Source organism: Lampetra fluviatilis, chromosome 4, assembly GCF_964198595.1.
Source record: "Lampetra fluviatilis chromosome 4, kcLamFluv1.1, whole genome shotgun sequence".
Classification (NCBI taxonomy): Eukaryota; Metazoa; Chordata; class Hyperoartia; order Petromyzontiformes; family Petromyzontidae; genus Lampetra; species Lampetra fluviatilis.
In genome coordinates this window covers 25,382,772-25,399,100 of record NC_136278.1, presented here as the reverse complement: position 1 = coordinate 25,399,100, position 16,329 = coordinate 25,382,772, and the positions used below count along the sequence as shown (strand labels likewise).

Here is a 16,329-nt window from a genome sequence, read left to right as displayed (position 1 = left end):
AATATCACGTAAAATTACAATTAAATGCAGGCTATATATGCTCATTGCAACTCCCAATGTATTTATACTGTCAATGATTGTTATCTTAGGCAGACTGGCATCAGTATCATGACACAACACAGCAGTTAGGTTAAATTATCCAATTCAATAGACAGCCAAATGTTGTGATACTAGTTGATTTACATATCATCATTTGCACACAATTCTGTAATGTTAATGAAAACACAGCATGACACTAGCACTGCAATACACACACACACAGTTTTTATCATTACCGAAATGACAAAACACAATAAAAAGTTGTGCAGCCGAAAGACATACGTGTCATATACTTCGCACGCCTTTCGCCGCGATGCAGCAACACAGCACAGTTATCAAATAATGCAGTTTCTAACACGGCACACGCAGTCGCAAACCTAAAAATACAGCAATGCAGCACCGGCACACACTGTGCTGTGTGCAACGCAGGCAATATTCACCCCAGGGGACTTTAAGCAGGAGGACGACTCCAGTGGAACTGCGATTATTTAACAGGAGGGCACACGAGCTACTCTAATCCAAATTGTTTCCACGAAGATGCGCCTTCTGCCGTCAAAATCCCTCTCTTGTCAAAACACGCAGCGTACAGTGCTCGCTAGGAGCACCGTGTGCTCTCGCGACTCTCCTGCAGTTACAGTACAAGGAAGACGGCAGGAGGGAGCATTTCACTCTCGTACACTGCGCAACGCAGCAGGCTATTTAAAGGCACCGCAAAATCGCTCATGCGGGGTTTTACAATGCAGCCTCGCGCACGCGTTGTGCCATCCACCACCACCACCTTAACGCCACGTGAAGGCACTGGCACGGAACTGGAGGAGGATCAACAACCACAACACCTTCCCTCCCCTCCTCCACCCGACGTTGAGATGAGGACCGGCAAACAGCGCACACGGGCTCCCTGCGATTAGTAGTCTGCTTACAGCCACCGCCCGACGGCCGAAGCGGTTTCACCAGTTTCTGTCGCTAAATAACGTATGCAACAGGATCAATAGCTCGCATTAGAGCCAAATAACCCACAGCCCCTCCCAGAATTGGGCTTGCCAGCAGCCAGATGCCCTTTAAAACATTAGTAATCTTTTCTACCTATGATGGAAGAGAAGCGAATCTATGTTGGTGGGGTGGGGGGTTCTTCATCACAATGATGGGCTAAGTAGAGAACACTGGCGCTTTCCCAATCATCTTAATGTAACCACCAATGCGCACACTGCTGTACTGTATAATAACAGACAATTGTGCTTGTCAAATATAAAAAATATATAAAAACGTTAACAATCGTTGAGATTTTTCTAAAGTGCCATTGCATTCTACAGGGTGGTCCAGAGGTCCTTATGACCCCCCCCCCAATTATTTGACCCCTAACATTTTTTTCCCTTTGCCTTTTCATTTGTGTCGACACCCATTGGTATACAAACACTTTAAGATTTAGAGAATTCAACGGGAGTCACAAGACATATGGACCACCCTGTGTATTTAATTTTCAAACGGACAAATCACACAATGGTATTGTTTTAAATTAAGCATTTCGTAGGTTCAAAAATCCTGTAGCTCTAGGCAAACGTTTTGCTACAAATGTGTTCACGTACGTCAAGTTATACGCAGTTACATTTCTGCAATACGGCACGTTCCATTGCACTGGGTCTGTGCATGTGTTGAGAGTGTACGAAATCAGCATGCCCTGCACATGTTGTTAAGGCCTTCAGCACTCTGCTCTAGCTCCATGGGGAAAAAAAAATACCCCGCACAACGAGCTGTCACACAAGCTCCCCACCACGCGACAACACGTGAATGAGTGAGGACATTAGTCTTATTGTGACTGTGGGAAGGAGTTTCTTCCTAAGTATTTGCAGTTAAATTTCGATTTAAAGCTTTCATGACTGCAGGGATTCATCTTCTTGGTTATTTCGGTAAAGTCACGTAGAAGGGAAATAATAAAATAATAAAAATAAAACATAATAAAATAATTATCACGACGTTTCGGCCACAACGCAGGACGGCTGCTTGCGTTGTGGCCGAAACGTCGTGAGAATTATTTTATTATGTTTTATTTTTAATATTTTATTATTTGCAGTTACTCTGTTGAATCCCAGTGCCTTAGATTGATGTGTGCTAATGACATCACCCCAATATGTAAAATAGGAAGTTTTCAAGATATTAATTTGAGTAGGTACTGTACTGACACAAGGAACTGAACCGCACCAACTTCTCCAGTTAATATATTAAAACAGGAATTATAACAAATTGAGCTGCACATACCAGCTGTTTACTTTTTCATGAACGTTGATTCTGCTTCGATCATTTAATCAAATCAATAATTAGCTTGTTTTATGAGAAAAAAAGTCCAATCCATACTGATTGTTTTTATATAATTTGCAGAAAATCCATGCATCTGGCTCAAATCGGACACGATAAAGAATAATATAGTGAGTTAAAGCTTTCGTGACTGCAGGGATTCATATTCTTGGTTCTTTCGGTAAAGTCACGTAGAAGGGAAATAATAAAATAATAAAAATATAAAACAATAACAAATTATCACGACGTTTCGACTGCAACACAAGCAATCGAAACGTCGTGTTGCAGTCGAAACGTCGTGAGAATTTTTGTTTCATATTTTTTTATTTTATTATTTCCCTTCTACTTGACTTTACCGAAAGAACCAAAAATAAGAATATAATGCTAACACTATACGGTTACTTATAATACATGTGACATCAGATCCGAGGGGGGGATTGGTGATGTCATCACGCATTACCAAATCATGATAGACGTGCCCTGTGGCGAGTTTCCAACATTTTGGAGACTGGGATGTCTGGTGTCTGCCATTTTCAAAAGGATGCAAATGCATCGTTTGTTAAAGAAGCGGTCTTTTTAATATACAATGAATCGATGTATTCCAATAATCGTTGCAGCACTAAGACCACTTAAGCAGAGTGCAAAGCCACAAACGCACCGTAAAATATTTATTTAATAAAGTGAGGTTGCTTTTTTTTCCTTCTTCAGCTATTCGTTGCAAAATATTATTTTGTTCAATTTTCTATTAAAGAAAATGAGTGACATTATCACATTTTCAAAGTTAATTAATATATTTACGTTCAAAGACGTAATTATTTAAATGCTCAAACAGCAAAAACGAGTGTAATGGTGCCAAAACATTTTCCATCAGTGTCAATTGTCAGTTCATGCTTTGGTGTAGCAGTGGAAAGTGCATGGAATTTTAATTTTAACGTGTTAATTCCAAATAACAAAGTAATGGAGGTTCCATAAATATACGCATACATAAACTTAATTTGGAGCTTTGGTGACTGCAGGAATTACTCTTTGGTTCTTTCGGTAAAGTCACGTATAAAGATAAAATAATAAATTAAATACTAGCATACGACGTTTCGATTGCAACACAAGCAATCATCATCATCAGGTATAAATGAAATAGAAACACAAATCTAGTATACTTGCATTACATTACATTTCTAAGTATTACATTTCTAAGTATACTAGATTTGTGTTTCTATTTCATTTAGACCTGATGATGATTGCTTGTGTTGCAATCGAAACGTCGTATGCTAGTATTTAATTTATTATTTTATCTTTATACGTGACTTTACCGAAAGAACAAAAGAGTAATACGCATGCATCACATACACTAACCATTGCAATTGTACCACACTAGACAGAGTAAATATATTACTAATGTTACAAGCGGTTTATACAAAAAAACAGTTGTACAGATGTCATATATCATCAGCTTTCATCTATCCACTGCCTAATGAAGGCTTTCCCAAGTTGTCACCATCTTTCATGGTTTTGTGATGCAACAATCCAGATGGGCTCCTACACGAGCTAATTCATGGTGGACATCCTTATAGATGTTCTCTCCTTTTGCTGCCAATCCATCAATCTCGACCACTGTCCTTCATCCCGTCTAGCAAAGTGCCCTGCCCAAGAAAACTTACATAACAGTCATCATGAAATGTTTGTCCATAATATGTTTGACGTGCATATATTTTCCAATCCATGAGTTATTTTTTGTGTCTCCGTGTAATAGGATGGATGTGATCAGGAGTACAGAAAGTTTTCATGAAGCCTGCTTTCTCACATGGTCGGTTAAGCCTCTACCATGTTTTATTCTGTTACCAATGATCTTAAGAAACAATTTATATACGTGCAATATGGGACTAATGGATCTGTAATTATTCAAGTCGGTTTAATAAAATGTATTGCATCAAATGATTGAGGCATCTTTCTATAATTTAGCTATTTACTTCTGTGTAAACATTTAGTGAAAAGATCCAATAATTGTGTTCCAACATTTAATCCCAACGATGTCCACAGTGACACCATCTTCCCAGGAGATTTCATTTGTTCATCCTTTGAAGGGCATTGCTTACTTGAAAGTGTGAGATCTTGTTTGATTCCAGGCACATATTAAGTTTTGCATTAGAGATCTGAAAACAATTCTCGACAGATTTAAAGATTAAATCTTTATCAAGTGTTATTGTTCCATCCTTCTCCAAGGGCTACGGATTGTAAATTGCTCGAGAAACGTCCTTTTGTCTGCTTTTTGTGGCATCTTTCAATTATTTTTGTGTTGTGTTCTCCAATGTATTTTCTCATTCCTTTCCTAATCTTTCCATAAGAGTTGTGTATTCAACGTTTTGTACAGCGTGTCCATTTCTTTGCAAGTCTTTTGTTCCTCAATGTGCCTTTTGTGGTTTCAGATAAATTGTTTAACCCTTCCATCCACTTTTATTGAATTAACAATTACTAGCCTTGTCACTTGATTATGTCAAGTGGTAATGTCCATTTTACCATTTTCCTCCTCTAGGCATTTCTTAGAGTTAAATTGATATTGAAGCGCCACTCGCATCACACCAGGATGTGATCACCGAATGTGTTGAATATGTTGATGAGACTTCAGACAATCCAGAGTTTGTCCATGAGAATCATAACAATAAAAATGTTATAAGCTGTGCTTGTCCTTGTACATTTGCAAAAGTAATCATTTATGCAAAAGGCTGTGAACTGTAATAGATGATCAACTATCATTCTTCACTCCAATGCTAATGATGCTAAACTTACCATTTATCTGATCATCTCATCTTTTACCTACTTTTCCAAGTCACCAAATCTGATATTTTAATGCATTTTACCCCCGTTTCGGAGTTTATGTATTCATTCATAACTTTGGTATACCTTCATAATCATAGCATTTGTGAGAACATATTTGAATGTCAGTAAAACCTCTTCATTCGCGGATTTTTCTTCAGCAAAATTCGATTGTTCGCGATTTTATATTTGTATATCAGTTTATAATTTTCGTGTATTTTTTCCTTGGACTATTCGCGATTTGGCAACATCGCATCATCACGGAGGGCTACTGTACTTGCCCAGTACAGTAGTGGCTTGTGCCACGATCCACACGCCGAAGATTTTACTCTTCAAGTGCCCGTTGCCTTTTGTGCTATTTATGCATTATTTGCATTTTGTTTTTGTAATTTCGATCATGGCGTCTAAGCGTCAAGTGAGTGGAGTTCGTGAGAGCAAGAAAAAAAGGCAGAACATGAAAGTTATGAGTCTGGCTCAAAAAGTAGGGTTTTTAGATAAACATGCTCGTGTTAACAATGCTGTTGGCTGCTATTTATACGGTAAACGAGTCAACAGTCAGATATTTTAAAGAAAAATGACAAGGCAATTATGGAAAGTGCGGCGGCAAGTGCACCAACGACTGCCATAGTAGTATCATCACACCCCCATTGTCGTTCAAGGTGAATAAAACTTCAAATTTTACAGCACAATTTATTGATGTGTTTTTGTATCTAATTGTATTTTAGTACAATGTGTACAGTAAGGGATTAATGTTATGAATATTTTAATGTTCTCCCGTACGTTCAGTCGGACATGGAAGCCTAACCCCATTTTTTCCATATAAACATAGTATATACATTCGCAAATTCTACTTTTGTACAGATTTTTCAAGAACCAAACCCTAGCAGATGGCGAGGCCTTTACCATATATTTAAATCATCTATAACTTGCAGAGTTACACAAGCCTTATGTTAACTGAGATACTCTATCTAATGTACTCTTGAAACCTAAATCTCTATGTACATATTCTCTTATATAAGCGTACAACTTGATCTATCTGTGATGAACGCTGCACTTTCCGTCGTTTTCATGTAGGGGGCGCTGCAAACCTATACGCCCCCTGCATGAACGACGGAGGCGCAGGGACAGACGGTCGATTACGTTGGAATCAATCTGCAGACAGCGGTCTTCTCGTAGGCCAGATCTATGTTGCCTGATCTCGATCCCGCAATCCCAAACAGGTGAAAGTCCGCATCGAATCGAACCCCCAGCAAGGCCATCTTACTTAACGACGAGAGAAAATTCACGCGAAATGTCGTTTTCAATTAAGTCTTCCAGATGTAAAATGATATAAGCTTTTAATGAAGAAATAAATTATCTAATTCCAAACATAATACAATTCAAAGATGTTTCATTTTAAAACTTCATCACGGAGGATCTGGTGTTTGCGCGAATGCGTCGTTCGTGTGCAATTTTTTCGTGACTTTCCTGGCTGAAGGCCATAAATGGTTGAGGGGGCGCCAAAGGCGCCCCCGAACAATCCCTAGTTATATATAATTGTAGACCTTTTAGGCATAATTTTCATAAGCTATGGGTTTTGCAGTATCATTTGAAACAATAAATCATTGTAAAAACAAAGCGATGCATACCTGGTTTTTCAAATCCTCTGGCATCTCTTTCACATTTATGCTTTTCACGTCTTTCACAAATCCATCATAAAATCGCACACTGTAAGTATCTGAAACAAAAACATAACATTAATATAGCTGCCACATAATTTCAATGCATGCTATGTTTTTTTAACTTAAATTTACAGCAAACATTGCTTAAACTATACTCTCTGGTTCTTTCGGTAAAGTCACGTAGGTAGAAACAATATCATAAAAAAAAATGTTATTACAATTATTATTTTAACAAAAAATTCTACCTACGTGACTTTACCGAAAGAACCAGAGAGTATGGATTCCTGCAGTCACGAAAGCTGCAAATCAAGATTGCTTAAACTATTTCTATAGATATCTGCATAGCATACATCACTTTGGCTCTAGATACAAAATGTAACAATTGATAATTTCAACACAATTACATTTCAATTCAACATTATAATTTCAAGTTTATTTACATGTAATGTTGTCATGGAACTATTTAAAATTTCCTATCTATTTTTTTTATTGAAAACCAGATGCAAACATTTTTGAAAATGTTCTCTTTATACAGGTGATGTGATTGTCTTACCTTCTTTGTTGATCGTGACGATTTTCGCTGGGTAGTATCTGCAGTCAATCCACCTAGCCAGCACCTCATCCCCGACCTTAAATGGCTAAAACATCAAAATACACAAATCTAAACATTTGCACCCAAATCGAGGTGTTTTTTTTATTTAGTAAATAAATGTACTAGATATTAAAAGTTAAACTCATACACATAAAATGCACTACAATTCAACAAGCAAAACAATCCACTGGTTTACAAGCATGCTAATAACTTGAATTTTTTTTGTATGTAAAGTAAATCTGTACGTAAACGTCATAGCCAGGCAGGAACGTACCACTGCCCCAACAGTTGGCTCCTCCTGCTTAAGGCCTTCGCGACGGAGCGAGGTTCGCTGTAGCGGTCTCAGCCGCGGGCTGTTGCAGTCAATCCACTCATCGTAACGGTGGTTCCAACGCTCAAAGTGGATCAAAATCTTACCCTCGTCTGGGTCTACTTTCTCAATGCGGGAAGGGTACCTGTGGATATCAAGGGTTCGACAGTGTTAGACGGAATTCTGTACACCACGGATAGATTTCTATTGCTCTTCAATGTTTCTGAGTTACATCCATGTGTTGTTTGGCATCTGAATAAATCTGAACTGAAAAAAAGCTGATGGTATACAAAAACTCCCAACATGTGGAGTGGAACGTCAGACATCCCAAATAATGCAACTTGAAAACACATTGCAGAGCGATACAGTATAACTGTTGAAACTTATGCAGTAGTACCAGTAATGTCTTGTTTATTGAGAAACCTCCATTTAGCTTCAGCTTTTTTAATGAAGACTGCTTAATTAGCAATCACAGATTTCTGTACTTAGATATTGATGTTTAGTTACCAACAATAACATTATTGCATATCACAACCCGTGGGGGTGGTGATATAGTGTACAGGAGTGACTTGACACGGAATGCTGGAGCAAACTCACCACTTAAGCAGATAGTCTTGGGCCTCCAGCCTTGCCCCCACCTCATAAGCTATTCCCAACCGATGGGGCAATTTCTTGTTATATTTCTCACCGATCTTGTCCCCCATCTTCCCCATCTTGTCTGCTTCCTGGCCAGCATAGACATAAGGCCAGAATACACAATTTAATAAAACTCCTAGTGGGGAAATGTTTATAAGGCATTCATACTCTGTCTTCTCGACAGACCAGTTCTTCACCTGAGGACGGCTGCTTGCGTTGTGGCCGAAACGTCGTGAGAATTATTTTATTGTTTTATTTTTATTATTTTATTTTTTCCATTCTACATGACTTTACCGAAAGAACCAAGAAGAGGCTACACAGTAGTTTATGACCTCATTATCCCATTGTGGTTTAGATTTTCATTTTGTCCAGTCTTCTCTTGAGAGGACATTTCGGTATCAAACCTTGTGTGAGATTGCAGCCTAATATTAGCATACACCTGATAACGAGTAAACAAGGTTATATGAACTGTAGTAGACATTTTAAATATGTATCGGCTAACATGTGCTAATCCATTATATCACTCTGATGACAAGGGACACGACTCTACTAAGGACGTGAACACCTTTGTATTTTGATGATACACAAAAATTACTGTTAAATTTATTTGTTTATAACAAACCGAACGTGGTAATGGAGTGCAATTACTGTTATTGGTTTGGTTTATGGTCTCAGGCTGCGCGGCTGTGATAAGCAGGCATGTGTCACGTGTTTCCTCGTCGCATGTTTTGACTTCGTGGTTTGTGCCACCACGCGTTCAAGACGAGTGAACGCCTGGCGTGCACGTGTGTTAACCCTAGCGGCGTTAGTGTGATCAGCTTAGAGCACGAGTGGCATCAAATAGGCATGATGGATTAATCGGATTATACAGTCTGCAGGCTGTCTAAATATAAAAAAACACATGAAAGACGTTTTATTTCACAATTAAACTTAAGTGTTGTCCCAATTTATGTTAATACAGGAAACAGGCTACAAGTTGCGTGATTCCTCCCACCAAGAAAATGAGCATTAGTACATCGTACATGTGACGAAAAGTTGGGCGCTTTCGGCCTTAAGACACTGCCAGTTTTTGAATTATGTAATACAACAATAGCCTATGTATCTTAAAGTCATCGTACTCAAAGTGCAGTGGTTTCCCCGTTTACAGCCTTGAGCCAGTGGTGGAAGTTCCACATTCACATGGCCGGGTAAAAGTTGCCCCGCGTACACAAACCACTGCCAACCAACCGGCAGAGAAAATAGTAAGCAGCCAAACACTAAATTTGTAAGTGGCGAATTACTGCAGCTGTAATAAATTTCCCTAAAAGGTTGCGCATCATACGGCTATTTCAATAACAGAAAGACGTTTTCATTGTAATTGCGATACGCATATACACTTAATGATGTTGCAATCGGTTGTGAACCCCAAGTTTCCAAAACAAGTCGAAGGTATTTTATATATAAAAACAATTTCGCAGCATTTCTGGTGCGATTGTATCTGGGGCTCTCACAATTAATGTCTGTGCCACAGAGATATGTTTGACACGATGTACTGTATCTTCTTGGTTCTTTCGGTAAAGTCAAGTAGAAGGGAAATAATAAAATAATGAAAATAAAACAATACAATTCTCACGACGTTTCGGTCACAACGCAAGCAGCCTTGTTCTTCACCTAAGGACGGCTGCTTGCGTTGTGGCCGAAACGTCGTGAGAATTGTATTTTATTATGTTTCATTTTTATTATTTTATTACTTCCCTTCTACGTGACTTTACCGAAAGAACCAAAAAGATGAATCCCTGCAGTCACGAAAGCTTTAAATCGAAACAATGTACTGTAATTGATTTATTGTAGGCAAGGAATTTCACGATGCAAACACACGAAAAAAACCCCGCCGAAATAATGAACGGAATTTAGTAAAAAAAAACGGGACCTGCCGACTAAAAAAGGCCACTTCCATCCCGCCTGTTGCATCTTTAAATATTTTACAACCCTGCATCAAACCAACTGCTGGATTAAGTCTGACCATACTTCACCACGCTGGTCAGGCACGGTTCAATGTCCACTCTCCACTGCAGTTGACCGTGCCCGAGAATCTCTCTCAGCTGGTTGTATGCAGTGCGCCACCACCACCACCACCGCAAACCACCACGTGTTTAGATCATCATTTAAAATAAACCACACACACACAACGACACTGCGCTGTGAATCATTGCACATCCGTGATAGCCTTGCGCTGTAAGAATGACGCGAATAACAAAAGGTTATTTAATGTTATACAGGACAATGTTACTACGGTACATCAGAAACCGGTCCCTGGCTGCCCTCTCCTCCACACCCCGTCACCAACCCCGCAGTGACAAGCGTCGTTCGAGTCCGAATCAAACAGCCCTGACGACGGGGCGGACACATTGCAAGTTGCCCGACCTCCTGACGGAACAATTGCGAGTTAAGAGCCGCTAACAAACTCATCTCAAAACTTCCAACAACAAGCACGGCGGCTGACGCGCAAAATCTCGAGTAATGGCCACGGGAGGGCGCGCACTCCACCCCCCTCCTTCACCTCCCGCTCTGCACTCTTGCAGCCACGCACAGCGACGAACCAAAAACAAAACAAAACTGACTTGCCCCACCCCCCACTCCGCCGCCGCTTCTCTCACCTCCACGCTCGCCATGACCGAGCTGTGCGCGAAGGAAACAAAAAAAAGCTCGAGACGCGGCCCGGGCCCTCCAGGCCGCAGCCTCGGTCTTGTCTAGCCAGCCCCGGCGGGAGGAGGGGGGGGTGGTCCCCGCGTGAAATCGGGGGGTGAGGGGGGGGGTGGGAAGTCGAGCTCAGCAGCCTCGTGTCCAAAAAAGCGTGCGTCTCGTCGCTCTTCTTTCTTGCATTGAATTGCGATGTGACGTTTGAACAACAAAATAAAAAAAAGGGGTGGGAGGGGGGGAGCGCGCCGACGACTTTGTACGCGTTTAAGTTGCTAACGTTGCCGCGAGAAAGCGGCGAAGGTAAATAAGGCGCGTGGAGCAGCCCACAACTCTCCGCCGGCACCACGTGACCGCGAGGGGGCACGAAACCACGACCTCGGTGCGAGCAGCGAAGGCGCTAGAGCGCGGGCACGTCGAGTCGCCCCGACAGATGCCGGCAATCGCCTCTGTCTGTCGCGCCAGAATACACCGCACACACGCACCACCACAACAACAAAGACAAAGATCCCCCGTATAGCCTTGACAGACTGGAGGGGCAAGTGCTGTTAACGAACACCTATGAAGGCCCGAACGGTACACGAGGGGGTGAGTGGCCAACCCCACGCCCGGCCGCTTTTGTCTCCCCCAGTGGCGATGTTTTTACACACCACACCAGCTACTCATTTGAGGCTGAGTCGACCTAGGGGAGGCCAAGGACCGGTTCAGAAAAATCGTCACTGGGTGTTTGGTGGCCGTGAGCGGGAATCGAACCCGGGTAGCAGGGTTCGTGGCGCTAACCGCTACACCACCGCTCCCTACATGCCACACCACAGCACACAACACAAAGATAAGATAAAGACCCCCCGTATAGCCTTAACAAACTATAGGGGCAAGTGCTGTTAGCGAGCACCTATAAAGGCACAGACAGACACGTTGACCGCTCGCCTCCGTGTTTTTTATTTTTTTATTTTCGCCGAGCCACTATTGTCCCACAAAACCCAGCCAGCCAGCGGTGGCGGCCGTGGGGTATTGAATTTCGCTTGCGTGATTGTTTGGGAGGAGTGGGGTACTCACGTTCGGTCACTTGGTGAAGTGGCTGGGTTTTGGGGGCTGGTGTGTATTGATGTGGATCAGATCCGCTGAGTTTTGGCAACTTTGATATTAAATTCGGGTTCTCAAAGTTGGTGTGGTTCGCTCGCTCACTCCAAACACCCAAAGATGCGCGATAAATCGCGGACAAGCAGGACGGCAAAGCTACGCGACGAGGCGGCGTCAACAATTGCTTGAGCTCTGGCGTCCTATATATATATGTCAAGGTGTTACCGGCCAATTCATTGGTGTTTACGTGGGATAGGAAAGCTGAGCACCCGGAGAAAACCCACGCGTACGAGGGGGGAAACACTATCCCATACATACGGAGCAGGTAGAGCCAACATTTAGCTGTACCCTACTGCATTCTCCTGGGAGGCACGGGATGGGAATTTCGCGACATTTGTGCGATCAATCAGGCTCTGCGCCACCACTGCCCCGCGGCTTATGAAATCCACCCATTGAAACAACACGCAACATCGTCTCTTTGCCAAGGGCGCCCTGGGTAATTGAGTTAGTGAGTTGATGGTCTCATCCCAGTCAACAATGACCTCGCAAAATAGGCTGCCCCACTGCTGTGTGGATCAGAAGTTACTTTACGGGATGTCAATAGGGACAGCAGTTTTGTGGTATCTACTTCCGTGGACCATTCTCTAACACGAAGGGTTGCAATGCTTTTCGGGATATCCGAGTGGATGTTTAGTTCATCATACGATAACCTGATGTAGATAGCACATAATAGAGGTTAGTTTGGGTTAGATCGTGTACATATAAATGTGTCGTTAAACCCGCCACCACCCGACACAGACAATTAGTAACGTTTGCAACGTAAACAAAGCATGCAAATTCGTTACTAGTACAGCACACCGGTGTGTTGGAGAGAAAACCCATAACATTAAAAATTTAACGACACATTTATATTATGCGATCTAACCCCAAGAACCTATATTGTGGATAATATTGGTCGCGGAAGCCTATGTGTTAAACTGTAGATAGCACAATTGGAAAGTATGTGAAGGAGCAATATCATGTCCTGCCCAAAACAATTTACTGTAACTTTGAATGCTGTTATTAACCACCGTAAATGATCTAAATCACGTGTTATTATTTATTTATCAGTGTAATTGCAAGTACGGTATACATATAACATGAAGATGTGTTGCGTGCATTACATTTTTGTTGACAAATAAACGTTGAAATGCCGCTTTTTCGAGTGAAATCAGCCAATTGTGTGGAATCAGGCAGTCCCGCCCTCCTAAACCAATTTTCCATTGCATCGAGTAACAGATGGGTAATGTTTCGTGTAAACAAATGCCGTTTCATTCTATTCAGAGCAGTGCTATGTTTGTGTTCAGCCTATTCCATTCAAAGGTTGTGTTATTTTATTCCATGGTAGTCATTTATTCGTGTCATAATTTGTCTTTTAATCTTGGATAGTGGGATTCTTATGATTGTTATGTGTTTATATTATATTGTTTGGCTGCAGTAGATTTGCACGTGATAAGCCACTTCGCTGAGCAATCATTTGTGGCCAGGTCGCTTCTGAAAAAGAAGCTAATACTGTTATTCAGTGGGCTTTACATGATACGTAAAAAATATATATCTTAGTTTTAAGTGACTTGCTTACCATTTTCTCTGTTTTTCACTGCATTGTTTTTTTTGTATTTGCTGTTGTAACTCCCTTACCCGCCCTACTGGATAATTGTGAAAAAGAGCTTAATACGTAAGGGGCCGTCCATAAATGACGTCACGCAATTTTGGACGGTTTTTGACCCCCCCCCCCCCTTCGTCACACGGCATCACAAAAAGTCAGACCCCCCCTAAAATATGACGTCACAAAGCTCTACCCCCCCCCCAAAAAAAAACATGCTTCAAATCGCTTTAAAATATTGTCATTGTAGTGCGTATTTAATGTGGCGCTGCACTCTGATGTTGTAGGAGAAAACATTTATTAAAAAGTATATTTAATTAAGTAGAACGTGTTGTTTATATTTATTAAAAGTTGCGCATTTAGATGTGACGCCACATTTCTCAAACCCCCCCTCGTCACACATCGTCACAAATGTATTACCCCCCCCCCCCCCCTAGGTGCGTGTTACTTTCACCTCTCAAAGAGGACCACCCCCCACCGCCTGGCTTCACAAAGCAGCGAAGCTTATACTGGTAGGAACCTCCTGGTTACACCAGCCCACAGGGGATTATTGTGTCCGTCGTGCAGGGAGGGGCTGGGTGGGGAGGGAGGGGCTGGGTGGCGAGGGGAGGGTGGGGCTGGGTGGGGAGGGGAGGGTGGGGAGGGGCTGGGTGGGGATGGTGGAGAGGGGCTGGGTGGGGGGTGGGAGGGGTGGGGCTGGGTGGGGAGGGGCTGGTCACCCCATGGTGCCCTTATAAAACTCAACGTTAAACCTACTCACGCCGGCTTGTGCCCGCCCTCACAATCGGGCATATTTGCGGAATACACCACGCCGCCGTTGACCCTGCCCATTGACCGAGCAACCCAACGTTCCTACCAGCTCCCTCCGCAGGAATGTGTTGGGCATCCCTAAACCGCATCGGCACAAACCGTGCCAGCAGTTGCCGTGGGTGGAAAAACCCCGATTTTTTTAGCGGCAGGCATCGGCTTTTTCTTTAATACAATTAAACCCGATTTCGGGGAATTAAAACCTGTCATCTGGTCCAACACCAATGGGGACTAGGCTCTAAAGAAAGCCGTCTCGGGTGTGGACCAATCAACTTCAAGGACAGTGCATATTATTATCATTATCAGAGTTGTTTCTTTTTGTTTGCTTTTTTGACTACTTGTGTTGTGGTTATTGCAGACATGATGTCTTGAATAAAGGTGTCAGTTTTGTACCAGTTTAAAAGGGTAAAAACCTACTACTAAATCAAAACCTGGTTTAATGAATACGAAACTCTGATAGGCGTAGGCTGCTTCCTCGTCGGTGCTGCTATCGTACTCGGGGCCATCGGGCACGGGGTAGTCGTAGAATGCGGCGGGCAGGTTTGTCGTGATGAACACGAGCTTCTCCTCCACAATCGTGGGCGCCAGTGAGTTCCTTAGCTTGGAATGGATGAAGCCAGAACCGGCCCTAGACCTTTGGGGGCCCTAAGCAAAATTTGGTTGGAGGCCCCTTTGATGTATGATTTTTTTCACCCACTAGCTAGCAGTGACTCTAGGGGGCCCTCTGCTGGCCACGGGGCCCTTTGCAATTGCAAGGGTCGCTTAGTGGCTGGGCCGGCTCTGGATGAAGCCCATCGTTGAGAAGTGCGGTTCTGCAATTAGAACCAATTAAACCGGATTTCTCCCAATCTCAGATGATCGGCTTTAATATAAAAAGACAATTAAACCCGATTGTAAAAAACCCAACTGTGCCACCCTTGGCAGTTGCAGATATCTGATGCACAATGGGTGGCGACTGTAGTCACCCAGAACAGAACCCTAGAAACTGAGCACGACTCAACGCCTGATTCACAAATACGAAAGGGGCATCGTTATCATCACAGCAGCGATACACTCCGCTCCTCCTGACGCGAATATCTGCCCACCACAATGTAATTTAGGGCGCCACGGTGGCGAGATGTTAACTACCTCGCCAGGTATACAGGAGACCGTGAGTTTGATCCTGACCCTGACCCATGTATGTGTGGAGTTTGCTGGCTCTCTCTCCACGTGGTCGCATTGATTTTTCTCCGGGTACTCCGAGTTTTTCCTTCCACATTTAGAATCATAATCTTTATTTAGACTGGAAGGATCTGATGAGCTATGAAAATATTTTCACAGATGTTCAGTATGGGCGAGTCAGCAAGTTTTAACAGCAAACGATACTAAAAACGATAGTAATGGAAATATAGAAAATAGTTGTATTTGTTTGGGTGATTTGTTTATCATGTACGCTTTCGCGACTAATGTTATCCATAAGAGGGTTTTGGGGTTAGATCTCGTCAATATTAATGCGTCGTTAAACCCGTAACGAATTGGCACGTTCTGTTTACGTGACAAACCTCACTAATTGGCTGTGTCGGGTGGTGGCGGGTTTAACGACACATTTATATTTACGCGATTTAACCCAACAAAACCTCTATTTCTGGTGATTTGTTAACCTTTATTGGAGTTTAACACATAGGCTTTCGCGACCAATATCATTCAAAATAAAGGTTTTTGGGTGAGATCGCGCAAGTATAAAGGTGTAGTGGGTGGTGGTGGTGGATCGTGGGTGGTGGTGGGTGGAGGTGGGTGGTGGTGGATG

At 42.4% G+C, this 16,329-nt stretch overlaps 1 protein-coding gene across 8 annotated transcripts in view; it reads right to left on the bottom strand.

Annotated features, from left to right (window-relative positions):
* LOC144931689 (PHD finger protein 20-like protein 1) overlaps positions 1–11,368 on the bottom strand; it is a 28,767-nt gene extending 17,399 nt beyond the window's left edge. For 5 of the 8 annotated variants that reach the window (XM_078855851.1, XM_078855854.1, XM_078855853.1 and 2 more), the window contains exons 1-5: positions 10,975–11,368; positions 8,300–8,427; positions 7,667–7,847; positions 7,354–7,438; positions 6,768–6,856 (exon numbers count right to left, since the gene is read on the bottom strand). In XM_078855851.1, the coding sequence (XP_078711977.1) occupies positions 6,768–6,856; positions 7,354–7,438; positions 7,667–7,847; positions 8,300–8,427; positions 10,975–10,989 (498 nt within the window). In that variant the 5' untranslated portion in view covers positions 10,990–11,368. The remainder of the gene's footprint in view (positions 1–6,767; positions 6,857–7,353; positions 7,439–7,666; positions 7,848–8,299; positions 8,428–10,974) is intronic. The other 3 variants (XM_078855855.1, XM_078855856.1, XM_078855858.1) reach the window with 3 other exon arrangements.
* Positions 11,369–16,329: the final 4,961 nt, after the last annotated feature.